Source organism: Furipterus horrens, unplaced genomic scaffold, assembly GCF_987537825.1.
Source record: "Furipterus horrens unplaced genomic scaffold, mFurHor1.1.pri manual_scaffold_2, whole genome shotgun sequence".
Lineage (NCBI taxonomy): Eukaryota > Metazoa > Chordata > Mammalia > Chiroptera > Furipteridae > Furipterus > Furipterus horrens.
Window position 1 is genome coordinate 44,478,075 of NW_028327172.1, and position 16,883 is coordinate 44,494,957.

A 16,883-nucleotide genomic window follows, 5' to 3' on the forward strand; every position below is an offset into this window, starting at 1 on the left:
TTCAGAGGCACTTAGGGAGGTGTTAGGTAGAGGCACATTAACTTCTAAGAAATCCAAAAGACATCCTACCACCAATATACATTTCAAAAGATACACTGAAGAGAGTTTAAAACAAAACAAAACAAAACACTAGCAAACACATTTATCCTGGGTCACTCAGTCTCACTAGTCTTTGCTGATGGAGAATATCAACTACATTTTCGTTCGCTATTTACTCACCCAACAAACATTAATTAAAATCAATGTGCTGTCCTAATCTAGGTACGAAGGACACAAGATAAATCAGACCCAGTCCCTGCCTTGGACAAGCTCATTTCTATCTTCTTGCCCTGTCAGTGAGCTGTTGTCTATTAATGGGTGGTCAAACTGCTTCCCAGAGGTGCTGAATCCAGCTCCTACCTGCCACACAAACACCCAGAACACTTCTTTCTGTCTATCCTTGGCCTGGGGCTCAGCCTACTGTGCTTTCCTCTCCATCACTGTACCCCCAACTCCTTATATTATGGCTGGCCTCTACCTGCGCTCATAGCACAAAGAAGTGAGAGAAGGTTGGTTTTGTCCTTCATAAGCCCTGAAAGTTGATGATACAGGAAAATGGATAAACTATGTGAGCTTAATAACTAGGTTATAGCTTGACTCATCTCTGCTTGGTTCCAAAGAGATATTAGGAGGAGGCCCCATTTAATTTCTCCATAACTCTGATGTTCAAGGGAAACAGGTGCTAGAGACACAAATATAAAAAGGAAAGGTCCAAACTATAATAGAAACCTGGCTCCAGGACAACAAATAGCTTATCAAAGGCTAATCAACCTCACAGAGCCAGTTAATGAGGCAGGTAAAAATCAACAGAAATGCTATAATGGTTTACAAAGGGCATATCTGTGCTGTGCTTACAAGTTAAGAGATGAGATTTTTAAGTGCTGCTTATTTCCCTTAAGTGTAAGAGTTCCCCCTTTCTTTATGGCCTACAGTCTGCGAAGTGGGCTTTGTGAGATAAGAATGAGTCACAAAAAGAGAATTGTAAAAGACTACTAATGAGTTAAGAGGACAGGAGTTCCAGAGCAGACTCGGGAATACTATGAGAACACAGGGACTTGGAGGCTCTTCTGTGCAAGAGTGAGGAAGCCTTAGCGTGGGACAAGAGTGAAACCTCCCCCATGGAGAAACATGGTGTCTTGCCTCTTGGCCCCACACTGCCTTTTGCCATCCTAATCCTGCCTGTGCTTTCTGGTCTCAGTGGTCACCAAGGCAAGGGAGCAAATGCAGTCCCCACTCCAGCATGCAGGAGGTTGGAGAGGGATGTGAAGCGCACTCACATGCTGTCAATGATCTTGATGAAGATGCTGCAGTCCTGGAGCTGCAGCAAGGCCTCCACAGGGTCAGCCACATGCAGACCATTCACCTGTGAGACAGAAGCCAAGAGCCCATAAGGGTCAAAAACACTGTGGTTCATTCCTTTCCCCAGATGATGATAATTCTCTGTTCATTATGAGTGCCTATAGTTGTCAACTACAGGAATAAAGGAACAGATAAGTCTAGGATTTTTAATTTCAGCAAAAGAATGTTGCTGCATTGACTCAAGCACTGACAACCACCTGCCGGTGCCATCAAAGTCCCTCCTTTGGCTTCAACTACATAAAAGCTTAAATTCTGCTAGGATGTTCTAGCACTAGGGGTATACAGTTAAGCATAAAATGGTTCTGGAAGGCTACACAAACTGGTACCACCATTGCCTGCAGAAAGGAGAATTTGATGCCTGGGAGTCAGAGGTGGAAAAAAGAAAGGCTTTTTATATTATAGTCCTTTTCATCTCTTGAGTGTTTACATTATAACCCTTTGTAGCTCAAATTTTTACATTATAGGCCTTTATGTCTCTTGAATTTTGAAATTCTACTTGAAGCTTATATGAAATATTACATATATTTTATATACTCCCACACAGATATATCTTATTTATGCATTTTTAAAAATTCCTTCCAGACATTAAGCTTTGGCTAAAGGAGTAGGGAGAAATGATGGGGGAACAAGATAATTAAAGAAAAAAGAAGGAAGGAAAACAACTTGGAACTACCAAAAAAAAAAAAACCTCATTAATTCTGATTCAATTCCTGTTCCCTTCCCTTTCTTTGCCTTTAGGTAGGCATCCATCTAAATAAGTCTTTACTATGAGAAAATTTGCCAGCAGTCAAATACAAATAAATCAGGTACACAGGGCACTCACCAAGCATATATGGTCAACTTTTATAGGAAATCCTCATTAATTTGATAGGCACCAAATTCACCAGGCTGAAGTTTACCTTGTATTACCTTAGAAAGGATGGATGTGCTAAGTCAATCAATAACAGGTACAAGACTGAGGGAGGAGGGAGACTTAGCCTGCTTAGCAAGTTATTTTTAAGGAACTTCAGCATCGTGGTTATATGCAAATCAGTAGATTCTATTATTTATAAACGTGCTTTTCAAAAGGCACGGGGCCAAGAACCTCCAAACGAGGATTTTCGGGTCGAGCTCCTCCACTAATGTGCCAGGAACTTCTTTCTTTCTTTTTGGCCAGGAACCTTTGTCCTTTGTAATCAACTTTTTCTCTGTGACTGTTTTGTCACTTGCAAAGTGGATGTAACCCCTACCTCGTCTACCTTAAAGGACCAATATGGGTTCAAATGGGATTATAGATGCAAGAACATATTATAAAATAAAAGCACAAAATGAAAAGCACTATTATGGTTAATGAAATTAAAATAATGAAGTAGATCCAGCAAGACTTCTACTTCTTAGTAGTTATATTAACTGCATGCAGTGGAGAATCAAGAGGACTTAAAAAAAAAAATCAACGATTCAGAAAAAAAAAAAAAACAATGATTCAACTACAGAATAGTATTTATTTCTGTTAAATACTTCTATATTAAAATCAACTTCTAAATAAATCTAAATTAGAATAAGTTATGTTTTTTAAAAGCGTGAAATATAAAACATGACCCTTATTGAAGTCTCAAAGACAATATAATAATACTATCTTTTGACAAAAGCTTAATCCAGTTAGTCTAAAGGCCTGTGTAAACTTTCTAGGAAGAATCTGAATACTCTGGGCCAAGATCCCTGTGTACTTTCTAAAAATGAAGACTGTCAAGAGTTAAGCATACAAAAACTATCTCCCTTTAATACCTGCAATGTAGGTAAAATATTCAAGGCTATGAAAGCTCGTTCACTAACAAGACTGAAAAATCACATCAGTAAAGTCACTTAAAGGAATCGAAATTCATCTCATACAAATTAAGTAATATTCCAGCAAAAGTTTCTTTCTCGGATATAAAAATGTATTTTCTTCCTGTGCATTATTGGAAGTGGATGAACTCTTTCATCTCTAGTCCGGCTATAAAACATGTGAGTGAGGGCCCAGCTCACAGCACAACTGAAGAAATGGCTGTTAGGCTTTCGGGGTTGCTTAAAGTTGTCGGATCTTTAAGTTCCCTATTCCCTATAACAATTTATTCATTATAATTTCTGGGACAGATTAATTTGAAGCTACATGTTAAGTAAAATATAAATTTATTTTTACATTATAAAGTCTAGAAAACCAAAAAACTCCACTCATTAAAGTATTTTAATACATGCATTTAGTATTTTGATATATTTCTTTCTAGTCATTTTTTCTTTAAATGACAGCTATAATTATCACGTGTGTATGTGTGTGTTCTAAACCACTCTTCTCACTAACATAAATATTATTTCATGTTGCTACAGTGTCATAAAATCCACTTTAGCTGCCTAACTTGTTTAAATTGAAAAATTCTATGTTATCTATATTTTAGTATTTTAATGTATGTTTGTGATTTTTGAGAAAGTATACAAGATCTGCAGTTAAATAAAATTAGTCTTATGTCTGTTCTTCTCTGTAACAGTAGTAGTCACCATAAAAACAAGCCCAGGACCTAAATAAATAAAGAAATAAACTGATCCACTTAAAATAACATGGATAAAGGACCCTCAATATTCATATAAGCCACTGAACTAGAGACATAGCTCATGGGCCCTCACAACCCAACCAGCTTTTTGGGAGGATGAGGGGAGAAGGAAGAGACATTGTTTCTAATACAGGCATAAAACATTGAAATGTGATATAAATACAAAATATATCAAATATAAATATAAAAACCCATTTTAAACTATACAACTAAAATTTATATTTATTTCAGAAACTGAAGACTAAGAATGCATGTATTATACATTAAACACATATCTCCTCACTAGATATTTGATAGTGCTTAGAGACACTGTCTTATTAAATCCACCCTACTTGGAAATTAAAATTCATTTCCTTTAAAATATTCTATAATTTTTTAAGTATTTTATTTTTAAGATTTTATTTATTTTTAGAGAGAGGGGAAGGAAGGGAGAAAGAGAGGGAAAGAAAAAACAATGTGCAGTTGCCTCTCATGTACCCCCAACTGGGGACCTGAACCACAGACAACCAAGGCATGTGCCCTGACTGGGAATCGAACTGGCGACCCTTCAGTTCACAGGCCAACGCTCAGTACACTGAGCCACATTAGCCAGGGCTTATAATGTTTTTTAGAAGTTGGCCCTTTAATTGGCTAATTGATCAGTCAAGTGTGAGTGTTACTGCTAAACTACTCTGTACCAAACAGCATGCCCAGGTAATATTTTAAGTTTGAAGAACTATTTATTCAGATAATGGGCCAAGTGGTTTTATGTGTGTGAGCTAAATATTTTTTACACATATAATCTCAACATCCTCATAGTAACCCCGTGTGTTATTATTATTTCCATTTTTAAAATGAAATGTTGAGAGGTTAAGTAACTTGCCCTAGGTCACACAGGCCAAAACACAGGATTCTAAGCCAAACTGTCTGACTCCAAGGCCCATGCCTGTCATGACTACAGCTCCATGGTCTCTTCGGTTTCTCTCTAGCTTTAAAGTCCCAGTGCTCAGTATTATTCTTTTCATCTGCTATTATCTCGGGCAGAAATATATTAAAATACCTAGCAGAAGGATTTTGGTGAAGTAATCAAGAAGGCAAAAGGGGGACGGGTGGGACGGGGAGAGCAATGGGGGAATAATTGGGACAACTGTAATTGAACAATAAAATAAAATTTTATATATATATATTTTTTTAATTTTATTTTATTTTATTTTTTAAAGAAGGCAATATAAGAATAACAGAAGCAGACAAAACATGGTAAAGAGAGCAAGGAGAACCTTGCCCTACAATTAAAGGCCTTTTAAGACCAAAGTCCCTGCATGTCAGTAAAGTTCAGTGCCAATGCTTTTAGTCAGGAATATACATAGGGAGCAAATGAAGATGGGTTTCCAAGTCACCCTGCAGTAACCCTTCTCACAACCAAAAGAGAATATATACCTTAGGGAAGCCTCTTCTAATCACTGTCAGCATCAACATCATTAGAAATAATAAAAGTCAAAAAATAAGGGGAAATGCAAAGAAAAACTGTATTTCCAAAGCTGTAGCTCCTAGAAAACTCCCCCACCCCTCCTAAGCTTCCAGGAGAAGTTTAGCAAAGGTGTGGGAGACCACTCACCCAAGAGAGAAGTGCAGCTGCACGGGTGGCATGGAGCGTCATCTTGGTGATAGCAGACCGTCACCCCAATGCACCTGGGACCCAAGAGAAGAAAAGTTAATTATGTCAGATATTCATGATGGTGGGGGGGGGGGCAGTTGCAGTTACTGGTGGCTCTGAATAAATCACTCTTCACTCGGCACTTAACCCACACCACCAAGACACCATGGGAATATTTAGACAGCAGAGAGTATACATCAAAATTAATATAAAACTTACTGCTTCAGAGCTAACAAAGAATCCTACATTTAATTCAATGTCCACAAGTTCCACACAATCTTTCTGTTCCATAGAAACTACAACATTCAAAGCTGGTCTTCAACTCTGCTCTTAGAACATAGAACAATCATGGTTTTAGAGACAGACTTAGATTTGAAAGGTTGATTTCTGGCTCTTTCTGCAGGTACCCAAATGCTACCTAACTAACAGAAATAACAAAATCCTTGGAAACCTCTCCAAATTCTGAATTTTTATATCCCCCATAGAAATGTCAGATGTGGTTCAAATGAGGGATCTGGTGAAGCCAAAGCCAATACTGGCAGAGAGTCTATAGGACATTTAATTAAAGATTAGATACTTGCTCTGGTATTCTTACCCCCAATTTTCCTTCCCACTGGGAATTGGCCATCTACTTTCCAACCTGCCCAAGAGACCACAGACCTGGTGACTAAATGATCCCCAACACCTAGTACCTCCACAATTCCCACAAATCTCCATGGGAGCAATCACCTCCATCCCCCACCTCCTGCCATAGGTGCTCAGTTTGTCACTACTCTACCAGGAAGAGCAAGAGTGGTAAGAACCACATCACCTATAACTCTCCCCACATATTAGCATCTCCAAGGTATGGGTTCTGTGGAACCAACATTTGTTAACATTTGCTAAGCATCTTCTATATGCAAAGTGTTGTGGGTAATAAAACACCATTCTTGTCCATAAGGTGCTTACTGTCTAGTAAGGGAAGGGCATACATAAGTATCTTAGCCCTTTCTATGCAAGTGTACCCTGTTTATCAACCAATCAAAAAGGTTCTTTTCTTATTCCTTACATGTGTTCAACCTGTGCTGGAAGCTAGATGAGAGTATACACAAAATTACCTGAAATGAGAGACAATGGCATAGCCCCCTGCTTTTGAAGGGCTTACAGTAGGATGAGGAGTGAAATAAATCATACATGAAGCATTAAATAATATAAGAAAAAAATTAAATGCTAAATATAACTGAATGCTAATCCTAATTGCTTCCTGACCCTGCAAAACCCAACATGATTCCATCTGTCATACCAATGCCACTCTTGGAAATGAGCCAATTCACCTGGGCTTTGGTAATAGCAGTTAAGTGGTTAAGGGAGCTCTCAGGGGAACAAGAAGCTAAGAGGCCTATGTGTTCCTCAATCTTGGGTGATTTTCAGCCAGAATGGCCTATTCATGGGCACTAACTGCCTAGCTCCCTGGGGCCAAAGATGAAGACAGAGGGCCTCAATTACTGCACTGCAAAAAAGCTTTTCTGGTGGTTGGCCAGTCTAAAGTTAGAGGGACCATGCTTGGCCCTTGTGGTAAAGATGGCAATGACCAAATGCTTGACGGGGGCTTCTTTCAAAAAAAAAAAAAAAAGTCTGAGCTATTCAGGAACAAGGGAAATAGGCCTAGATCACCTCCCCCTCACCCCCACTGCTGCCTCTAGTCTTGCTTTCCTTTTGCTGAGGCCCAAAACTTCAGTCAGAAATTTTATTTGCAACCGGAGGTAGATCTTGCCCCCTCTGAGAGATTCCACAGCTGTGCTGCTAAAAATGACCTGAGGTTTAACCAACCTCTTCCCTTCATCTCAGAGACAAAACATACAACCCTTATGTCGTCCCAGGGGAGTCTATCTAAAACTAGTTCCAGGGCTCGGGAAAACTGGTGTCGAGGCTAAATGCCTTCTTTTTGCTCCCCAGACAGAGAAACAGGAGGAATCCAATACTCGACAACAGGAGGAACTCCGGAAGGACCTTGTCAGCCTGAAGCCCACAAAGGGACACTTTATCAGAGATGAGACATGGGGTGGGAACTTTCAGGTCAGCCCAGCCACTCTTCCCAGGATAAACCGGGGCAAAAAATGATTGAAGGTGGTGGCACAGTCAGTCCTCAGCACTGGGGCTACAGCTTTAAGCAGACCTTGGCTTGGAACAGGAGGGCTCCCAGCCAGAGCACCATCCTCCCCACCCTCCCCCTGAAATCCGAGGCAGGCCCCACCCAGAAGACTGGGTGATGGTGATGGAAAAACAGATCCCCGCAGTTGTAGCCTGGAATCATTTCACAGAAGGATCTCCTGAGATCCACCCCGAAGTGATCAGGCAACCCGTCGCCCCCAATCAAAAAACAAACAAAAGAAAACCCCAAATGCAGACCCTCTGAGGGCACCTTCAGAGTTCTCACCTACCTGGTTCTTTGCAAAGAAAAGCCCCAGAATCCAAAACAGAAGCTTCAGAGAGCTAATAGGTGCCTGCTCTTTCCTCTGGCTCAAGAAGTAATCAAGACACAGAAGCAGTTGCCTTATAAACTAAAGGCCTTGCATCTTCTCTACATTTTCAAAACTGATATAATGTAAACTCCCTCACCACCAGGACCAATTCCCACATTTACAGTAACCCCTCTACATGTTTCCAGAGAAGAGATACCAGAACAAGTAGAAACACAAGAAACACACAGTACCTCCTCTGGGTCTTAAAGAGTTAAAACCTAGCCACAGTTTCCTACCATGGCTGAAGCTAATGCAAACCACCTGCTCAGATGCAAGGACCAGTACCAGCGGGTCAGGTTGCTGAGCTCTGGGGTCTGTTCTGGAAAAGCTTCAGTTTTAAGGGTTGACCAAATGATAGGCCAGAGGCCAGAAGGTCTGAATTGTGGCAGCTTTGCACTCCTTACCCCGCCCCCCAGCTTGGGTGCCAGCTACTTTGGAGACTGCCTCTTAGCCACTGCCTGCCTGCCTGCCTGCACACCAGTCCTGCCTCAAGATAACACCAAAGTGACCTTTGGTCCCAGAGAGCTGCAAAATTGTACTGGTCTCTCAGCCCATGCCTCCACTGAGCCCTCATTCTCTTAGGTGCTAGCTCCCACTCCCAGAATTACAGGGCCCAAAGCCCACAAACTCCCACCTCAAAGGGTCGTTTCCCAAGCCCCATCCCCACTCTACCCCCAGGTTCCGAAGGCCCACAGGCTCACACCTCATTCAGGAAATGGCTATCCCATCTGTGCACCCACGCTCAACGGCAAGGTTTACCACCACTTACCCTGACAGCCTGCCTGCCTGCAGCCATCTGTACACCTTTCTCAAAAAGATTGTCCCCATCATCTGGGAGACCCTCACATCTAAAGAGTGAACACCCTGATCTTGGGACTCCTCTGACTCTGGGAGGGACAGGTCAGGAGCAGAGGCAGTTGGGCATCTACACCTCATCTTGTAGTTTACCCCAGAGAGGCCCAGCAAAAGCCAAACTATGTGGCCATATGCTAACTCGTATAAAGAACAGAATAGGAAATATCTAGCTGATGCATACCCTGGCCTGGAGGAGGTAAAAAGCCCAAGGACTAGCAGCTGCAAGAGAAGCCAAGGAGGGCAAAACAATCCTTTTCAACTCCTGGGGAAGTCCTGAGTAGGCTGTCTCATCCCAGTCCAGAGGGTTTCTCCGCACTCCTGAGGTTGGGGCAAACCAGACCAACCCTGCTGAGTAGCCCAGAATTTGGCCCAGAGCTCCTAGGCCCTGGCAAGGAACTAGGAACGGATTGCAAGGGATACCAAGATTTCCCCTGTTTCTTCAAAAGTGGTTTACTGATGATACCTGCCCTTCCCCCCCATGCTCTGTAGGGTCCGGATCAGAAGGATGTGGGCAAAAGGGCTGCATACAAACCAGGCCTGGCGCCTACAGCCATATGCTGCACACACGCACACATGCATGCCCGCACACACCCGCACCCACTCCAGCAGTTTATCAGCACCTGCCCCCATAGCTATATTCATACGCCCTGGTCCCTACCAGCTGAAAAATGAACCTTTTTCACGCCCCACCACTGCGTACACACCAGGCCTCACTTGGGAATGGAGAAGCTCCCCTGAGCTGTCTCTACAGCTCAGCGTGCAGGCGCACAAGCTTTCCCCCACTCTGAACAAAAACGCGCTGACATCTACGAGACGGGGAAAGAAAGCAACCCTTTGCTCTGAAAGGCGCCAACTCCCGGATGTTGGCAAGCTCAGCTCCCAGCGCCTGTTTCTGAGTGTTTACTTGCTCTCCCTCTCCCTTCCCTCCCCTTTAAGGATGGCGCAGGAAAGAAAGGTGAAGGGGGAGACTCTACCGCACCCCCTCGTCCATGTTTGAACAAAAAACACCCAAGAAAGAATGAGGAGAAAAAGTCCCAGTGCAGGAGGGCCTTACCAGATTCCTAAAGCCAAACGTATTTACAGGTTTTAATCCGCCATTAGCATTTAAATCTTGAAATGAGAGGAGGAAGGGGGGGGCTAGTGGAAAGTAACCCCACACACAAAAGAAAAGTTGTTGGTTTTCTTCTCAGTCAGCCTGGCAGGAGCGATCTTCCTGGCTGACAGCCAGAAGTGCGTCACAGCCAGGAGTCTGCTTTCTTTAAAGGCACAGCAAGCTTCCGTGATCTGGGAGCCCCATCTGGGAGCCTCGGAGAAACAGGCAACTCTCAGCAAGGGGGGAGGGGCGGCAGTCGAGGCAAGGAGGGAGGGGTGCACTGGAGAGGAGGGGCAGTGAAGGCTTGGCCTACAAACAAGAGAATAGAACGCCTGGGGAGGCACCAGCCAGCAGACTACACTGAACTGCAACAGTGGCAAGAGCCAAGGCAAACTGTGGCATAAACACACAAAACACACTCACAGTGGCCTGCCTGACAAACCTGGTATCACCCGGACACTCCCCCTTCGCTCTTTTAAGACTGCAGTGACAGCCTGTCCATCTCTCTGGCCAGCAACGGAAGGGCAGGCCACAAGCTGGCCTGATGATTAGATCAGCCCTTGCCTGGCGGCAAGCAGGGCAGGGAGGAAGACCCGGGAACAGAGGCCTTGGAGAGGAGAGCAAGCCAGATGCAGGCCCTTTTAAATGGGGGCAGTTTCCTGCTGGCTCTTGGGCGGGCCATGTCTTTAAGCACACACATGCTGCTTTCACACAAAGTGCCTCCCTCCTTCTGTGGGTGCTGCATGCCCTGGGACAATGGCCACCCCCAAGCCCATTCCTGGAGGGACTCTCTCCAGCCCATACCTTCTGCGTGGCAAGGCCAGGATGCCGCAGTCCTCCCCCTGGGCCACCCAAACAAGAAGCCCGGGCAGACTGTGCGCCTGCAGTGCAGGCCTGCGCTGTCCTGTCTGGGTGGCTGCGTGCTATTGTCGATTGTGGAATGGCCGCCAAAATCCCAGCTGTGCGGCCAGAACATAATCCCCCATTCCCCTGAGCATTTGTGGGGAGGGGCTGAGGGGCCAATGCACAGGACCTCGTAAGGCAGGCACTGGGACCTATCGGCAGAACCTAGATGGTTCTGCCTCTCCTACACGGCCAAAAAGGAAAAGATGTCCGACTCTAAAAAACCACAGCATTTCCACCCACTGAACAATGAGCGACCCTTACCAAGACTACGAGAGAAACCCACCAGTTATCAGGAACCCCCCTCGGCTTCCTTTCACTTGCACCACAAATATGTATTAAGCACCTACTATGTGCAAGGCACTGCTATCAAACACTATAGTGAGTATATAAGATGAATTAAGTCTAGCATCTATACTGAGATAAGATTATAATACTACAGGGGATAAGAATTATGATTCAAAATTATATTTGAGGACAGTATATGCTAACTCCCACAAAAAAACAATTATAACCAGTTGAGAGCAGGAAAGGACTAAGAAAACAAAAAGTGATATTTTAACTGGATCTTAAAACATATAGGTAGGGTTTCCCCAGATGGAAATGGAGGAGTGGAGTGGAGGAGGAGAAGGACAAACAGAGAGATGTGGAAGAAGTAAGAAAACAAACCTGAGGGACGAGCTGGAGATTCTTGAACTTTAAGCCAAGACAGCAAATAAAGATTTGAATGTTTATTTTGCTGTTTTTAACACAGAGATGTGGACTGATGAGAACTGTACTTTAAGAAATTATTCTGTTATATATAAATAAATTGCACTAGTGGCAGGGAGGCAAGTCAGAAGGCTGCCACAGGAGACAGGTAATGAGTACATAAAGGAGAATGGAAAGAAAGGGAATGAGAGACATTCTGGAGACAGGATGAAGAGAAGGGAGAAAGTGTAAAGGAGAGGAAAGAGGGATGGCAAGGAGGACAGAAAAACCATATATAGAATTAAATTAAGTGGAGAGATGATACAGATCATGTTAGAACAACAGAGAAAGCAGGTATAATAAATAGCAGCTAATGCTTACTGAGTGCATACTATGTGCTAGGTACTGTTCTACCGGCCTAATGTGTTAACTCATTAATCTGAAGAATGCCCTTAGCGAAGTAGGTACTATTATCACACACTTATAGGTGAGGAAACAGCCAGAGATGAAATAATTTGCCCAAGATTACACAGCTAGTGAAAGGCAGAACTCTCTACCATTTGCTATGCGACACAGGAAAGTAACTCTGAACCTCAGTATCTGTTTGTGAAACAAGAATAAAGATACCTATTTTATAAGGTTGTGATAAAGATAAATTCAATAGCATCTTATAAGGTGCCCAACACTGGCTAGCACATCAGGCACAAGGAGGTGCTTAACAAAGGTTAATTTCCTATTTTGGCATTTTGGCCCATGTCACCAAGGTGTCCAAGCAGAAGTTGGCTCACCATTTGTGGAGGAAGTTAGTGGGGGTGCTCCTCCCTGGATCAGGAGATTGGATCCATCTGGAGCAGGAGATTAAATCCTCAGGATGCTTTTGCTTTCCTTCCATTAGTCTGCCTCTGGATTTTACTTATGGTCCAGACCAAATTTCAACTCAAATATTTCTTAACAGATAACAGGCTATCTTGGGGAAGAGTTAGATTGTGCAGGACTTTCTACACTATATATTTATTTTATATTTGAATTTATTTTTAACAACCATGTATTACACACTGATAATCAAAAAGATGTGTCTACATCACGCATTTGGCACTTGCACTGCCTTAACTGTATATGCATGGAAGTCTTGTCTTCACATCTACAGCGTAAACTCTGCAAGGGCATAACCAATTCCATCTCTCTCTCTCATGATCCACACCCCTCCCCCCAGTATCTAGCACACTAGGCCTCCTTGAATCTGTTCTACTGAACTACATCTGGCTGGCAGGTTTCCAAATTCAGCCTTCTGTCCACAGAGAATGACTGCAGTGAGTGGTGGGGGTACGGTGCAGGGAGTCGGAACAAGGCCCACAAGGCCCGTTGCAGCAGAGACCCAAATGGCCTCGCTTCTTCTCCCAGACCCTGGTAGCTTACTCCCACAGCATCATTTGCAGTCATTCTTAACTGGAAAGGGAAGTTCTTATTCAAAGAAGCATGATAAAAGCAAAGCAAAGACAAAACAAAAACCAATGCTTTTATAGAAAAGCAAAGTGGTAAGCATAATTTAATGACTGGCACAAGCAACATTCCACAAACTGTATGACACGAAAACGGGAGGCAGGCCTGCTAAAATCTTCCTGGCGTCATCTGGCATTGAGTCAGCCCTAAAGCTCCCTAGCACAGGAAAGAATTGACACTGTATCTCAAAAGAATTACAAGAGGTGCCCCTCCTCCTCTTTGGCTCTAAACTCAAGGCAACAGATTCTAGCTGTGGAGCCTCAGAGCGGCTGAACTCTCTTCTGGAACCTCTCTACCGAAATTGCCAAGCTTCTGGGCTTCTCTTCAGGACAGCTCAAGGAGCTTGGCCAGTTTCTCCAGCCTCTCCCTCCCCCACACGGTGCAGCCAACCACTCCCCTCCTGTGGCAGGCAGCAGCAGAACTCCCCGTCCCCCTCCTCCCAGCCTAGCCAGGCAGCAGGCAGGCCACATGGCTCCTGCCTGACTCCACAGCCTCTGCTCATTGTCCCGGAATGACTGAGAAAGGAATGGTAAAACCATTTTCTACAAGATCGAGTGTGAGGGGAAGGTGATGGCGAGGGAGAGGGAGACCAGAGAAAGAGGGAAGGAAGGTAGCAAGGAAGAAAAGGATAATGACAAATGACTAAAAAAACAGAAATTCCGAATAGTGCTCAGACAGAGGTTGGAGAGGGTTGGTGATAGGTGTGGAGTGCAGTGTTTCAAAGGGTCTTGGGATATTACATCTGAGCTGGGTGATAGGCGCATGGGTATTTATTAGTCCTGTTTAAAATATAAGTGTTATTGTTTTTAACATATATTACCATTTTTAACACTATAAACAAAAGATTGAGAGAGCCATGGCCAGGTGCCTCAGGTGGCTGGAGCATCATCCCACGCACCAAAAAGGTTGTGGGTTTGATTCCCATCAGGGCGCATAGTGAAGGCAACCAACTGATTTTCTCTCTCACAACCACGTTTCTCCACCCCCCCCTAAAATCAATAACCATATCCTCTGATCAGAAGGAAGGGAGGGAGGGAGGGAGGAAGAAAGAGACAATGGCTTTTTTTTTTAATTTTACAAAAGACTGAGACCAATTCCCTTGAGATGGACCAGGAATGGACTGGTCCTAATACAAGTAATTTGATTGGCATTGAAGGCCCTCCATGACTTGATCTCAGTTTTACCTTCTAGAGTCATTTATGCCCATACCAAACCCTCCTGCTAGACTGGTCTTCTCACTGCCCTCTCAAGTCCTTCTGAACCTCCTACCTCAGCCTGCTCACCTGGAAGGGAAGCTTTTGCTGTAGGAAGCTGTAGGCTAGGGCCCCATGAGAGCTCTCTCTCAGTTCCTACAGGATCTCTTGCAAAAAGATGGCAGGAAAACCCTCTTTGGGATCCAATGCCTTATGCAATACCTTGACGTCCTTCCTCTGCCACTTGATGTCCTAGCATAATAAATACCTAAAGACTATCACCCTGGCTGGTGTCGCTCAGCAGCTTGAGAGCCAGCCTGCAAACCAAAAGGTTGTCAGTTTGATTCCCAGTCAGGGCACATGCCTGGGTTGTAAACCAGATCCCGAGCTGGAGGCATGCAAAAGGCAACCAATCAATGTTTCTCTCCATTTCTTTCTCTCTCTCTAAAAAATAAATTAAAATCTTAAAAACGTAAATAAATACCTAAAGACTATCATTATTGTTGTTACTATTGTAATAGCTAACATTTAATGAGCACTTAATATGCACCAGTTACTAAACACTTGCTTTATTTTCTTTAATCCTCACAATAACCCAATGACACAAAAACCCAAATATTATGATTATCCCTATTTTACAGAAAAGAAAACTGAGAATTAGAAAGAGTAAATAACTTGACTAAGGTTTACACAGCTAGTAAGAGTTGAAGACAAAATTTGAGCCCAATTGAGTCTGTCCCCAGAGGCCATCCTCTTACATGGTCATCTCATCTAATCCTCAGAACAATCTATCAGGTAGGTTTTATTTCTGTTTTAAAGATGAGGACATCTGAGGTTCAGGAAGTAAGGGACTTAGTCACACAAGTAATGGGTTGTCTATCTGGTCTCTGTTGCTCCTAAAAAAACCACCACAGAATGAATGAATAAAAAAACTAGTACATTCTCGCCCTGGCTGCTGTGGCTCAGTGGCTTGAGCGTCAGCCTGCAAGCCAAGTGTTGCTGGTTCGATTCCCAGTCAGTGCACATGACTAGGTTGCACGTCAGGTCCCCAGTTGGGGGCGCGAGTGAGAGGCAACCACACAGTGATGTTTCTCTCCCTCTCTTTCTCCTTTCCCCTCTGAAAATAAACAAACAAATAAATTATTAAAAAAAAAAAAAAAACACTAGTACATTCTCGGTGTCTCAGAAGACTTGTACCTCTACTTCCTCATAAAAATCAACTTTCTAATCAAAACAGTTCTAATTTCAAAGATTAGGATTTTTTTCTGAAAATTCAAGAACTTTGCAAACATTTAAGGACCAAAACTCCTCTGAAGCAGCAAGCATGGAAAAACAGTCTTCTGCTAGAAGGGATACTTAAGAACATATCTCAAAGGTGAGAAGCCATGGAGAAAGAATGCTAGAGGAAACACTGTGGGCTGGAGGGAAGGACTGCTATTTCAGAACACTGACCTGAAGCTTATTTATCAGGCCTCATTCTCCCTCTCCAGAGGGCAGTAACTGAATAATGAATCAGTGTTGGTAAGCCTGCAGCTTCCTGGGGAGAGAAGCAGAGGGCAAATAAAAACCCAGGGAGGATTCATTATAACGTCCAAGAAGCCCTATTCAATTCTCCCTCAAGACGGTCTTTCTACAAAACACCTAAGAACCAGTTCACCCTGGTTCATTGTCACAGAAGAATAAATGACTCTGTCCCTATAAGCAATATATCTAGCACAATGTTTGTTCACAAACACAGAACTGATGATGACAAAAGTGAAAGAAGCCCTGGCTTCTGTGGCTCAGTGGATTGAGCGTCGGCCTGCAAGCCAAGTATCGCTGGTTCGATTCCCAGTCAGGGCACATGACTAGGTTGCACGTCAGGTCCCTAGTTGGGGGCGTGAGTGAGAGGCAACCACACAATGATGTTTCTCTCCCTCTCTTTCTCATTTCCCCTCTAAAAATAAAACAAATAAACAAACAAATAAAAAAAATTTTTTTAAGTGAAAGAAACTGAAGGGGGAACAATTTAATATAAAGATTTAAACTCCTAGAGAGCCTTGCTAGTGGCAGAAAACACACTAGATTGAGTGTTGAAAGACCTTAGAAGTAAATTCTGGATCCCCCAACCCCTTACTAAATTTGTGGCTCTAGGCAAGTCACCTGCCCTAGCTTGGGTCCAATAAAAGAAGGGTATTGGGTTAGATAATATCTACAGTACCTCCAAAAATTTCCCATGATTCTTCCTACCTCTCCAAATTCCCCATGATTCTTTCCATCTCCCAAAATTCCCATGATACCATTCACAACAAAAACAAAAATCTTGGAGACTTCCAGCCAAGATGGAGGTGTAGACAGACACGCTGCATCTCCTTCCACAACTAAGAAGGACTACAACTACCTCAACTAGAGACTACCAGAAGTTCCAGAAAATCTAGCTGCATGGAAGTCCAACAAAGATATAAAGAAGAAATACTCATCCAGACAGGTAGGGGGGCAGAGCCGGGGTGGAGAGGATGTGGTGTGGTAGCAGCAGTGGCGGCAGCAGCAGCAGGCTGGCAGAAAGCGGTCACA

At 43.4% G+C, this 16,883-nt stretch overlaps 1 protein-coding gene across 5 annotated transcripts in view; it reads right to left on the reverse strand.

Annotated features, from left to right (window-relative positions):
• The window catches only part of NUMA1 (nuclear mitotic apparatus protein 1), a 75,600-nt gene that overhangs the window by 24,871 nt on the left and 33,846 nt on the right, over positions 1 to 16,883 (reverse strand). For 2 of the 5 annotated variants that reach the window (XM_090264825.1, XM_090264814.1), the window contains exons 1-3: positions 10,006 to 10,211; positions 5,557 to 5,630; positions 1,317 to 1,402 (exon numbers count right to left, since the gene is read on the reverse strand). In XM_090264825.1, the coding sequence (XP_090120951.1) occupies positions 1,317 to 1,402; positions 5,557 to 5,598 (128 nt within the window). In that variant the 5' untranslated portion in view covers positions 5,599 to 5,630; positions 10,006 to 10,211. Of the gene's footprint in view, positions 1 to 1,316; positions 1,403 to 5,556; positions 5,631 to 10,005; positions 10,212 to 16,883 lie in introns of those variants that run through there. The other 3 variants (XM_090264823.1, XM_090264820.1, XM_090264829.1) reach the window with 2 other exon arrangements.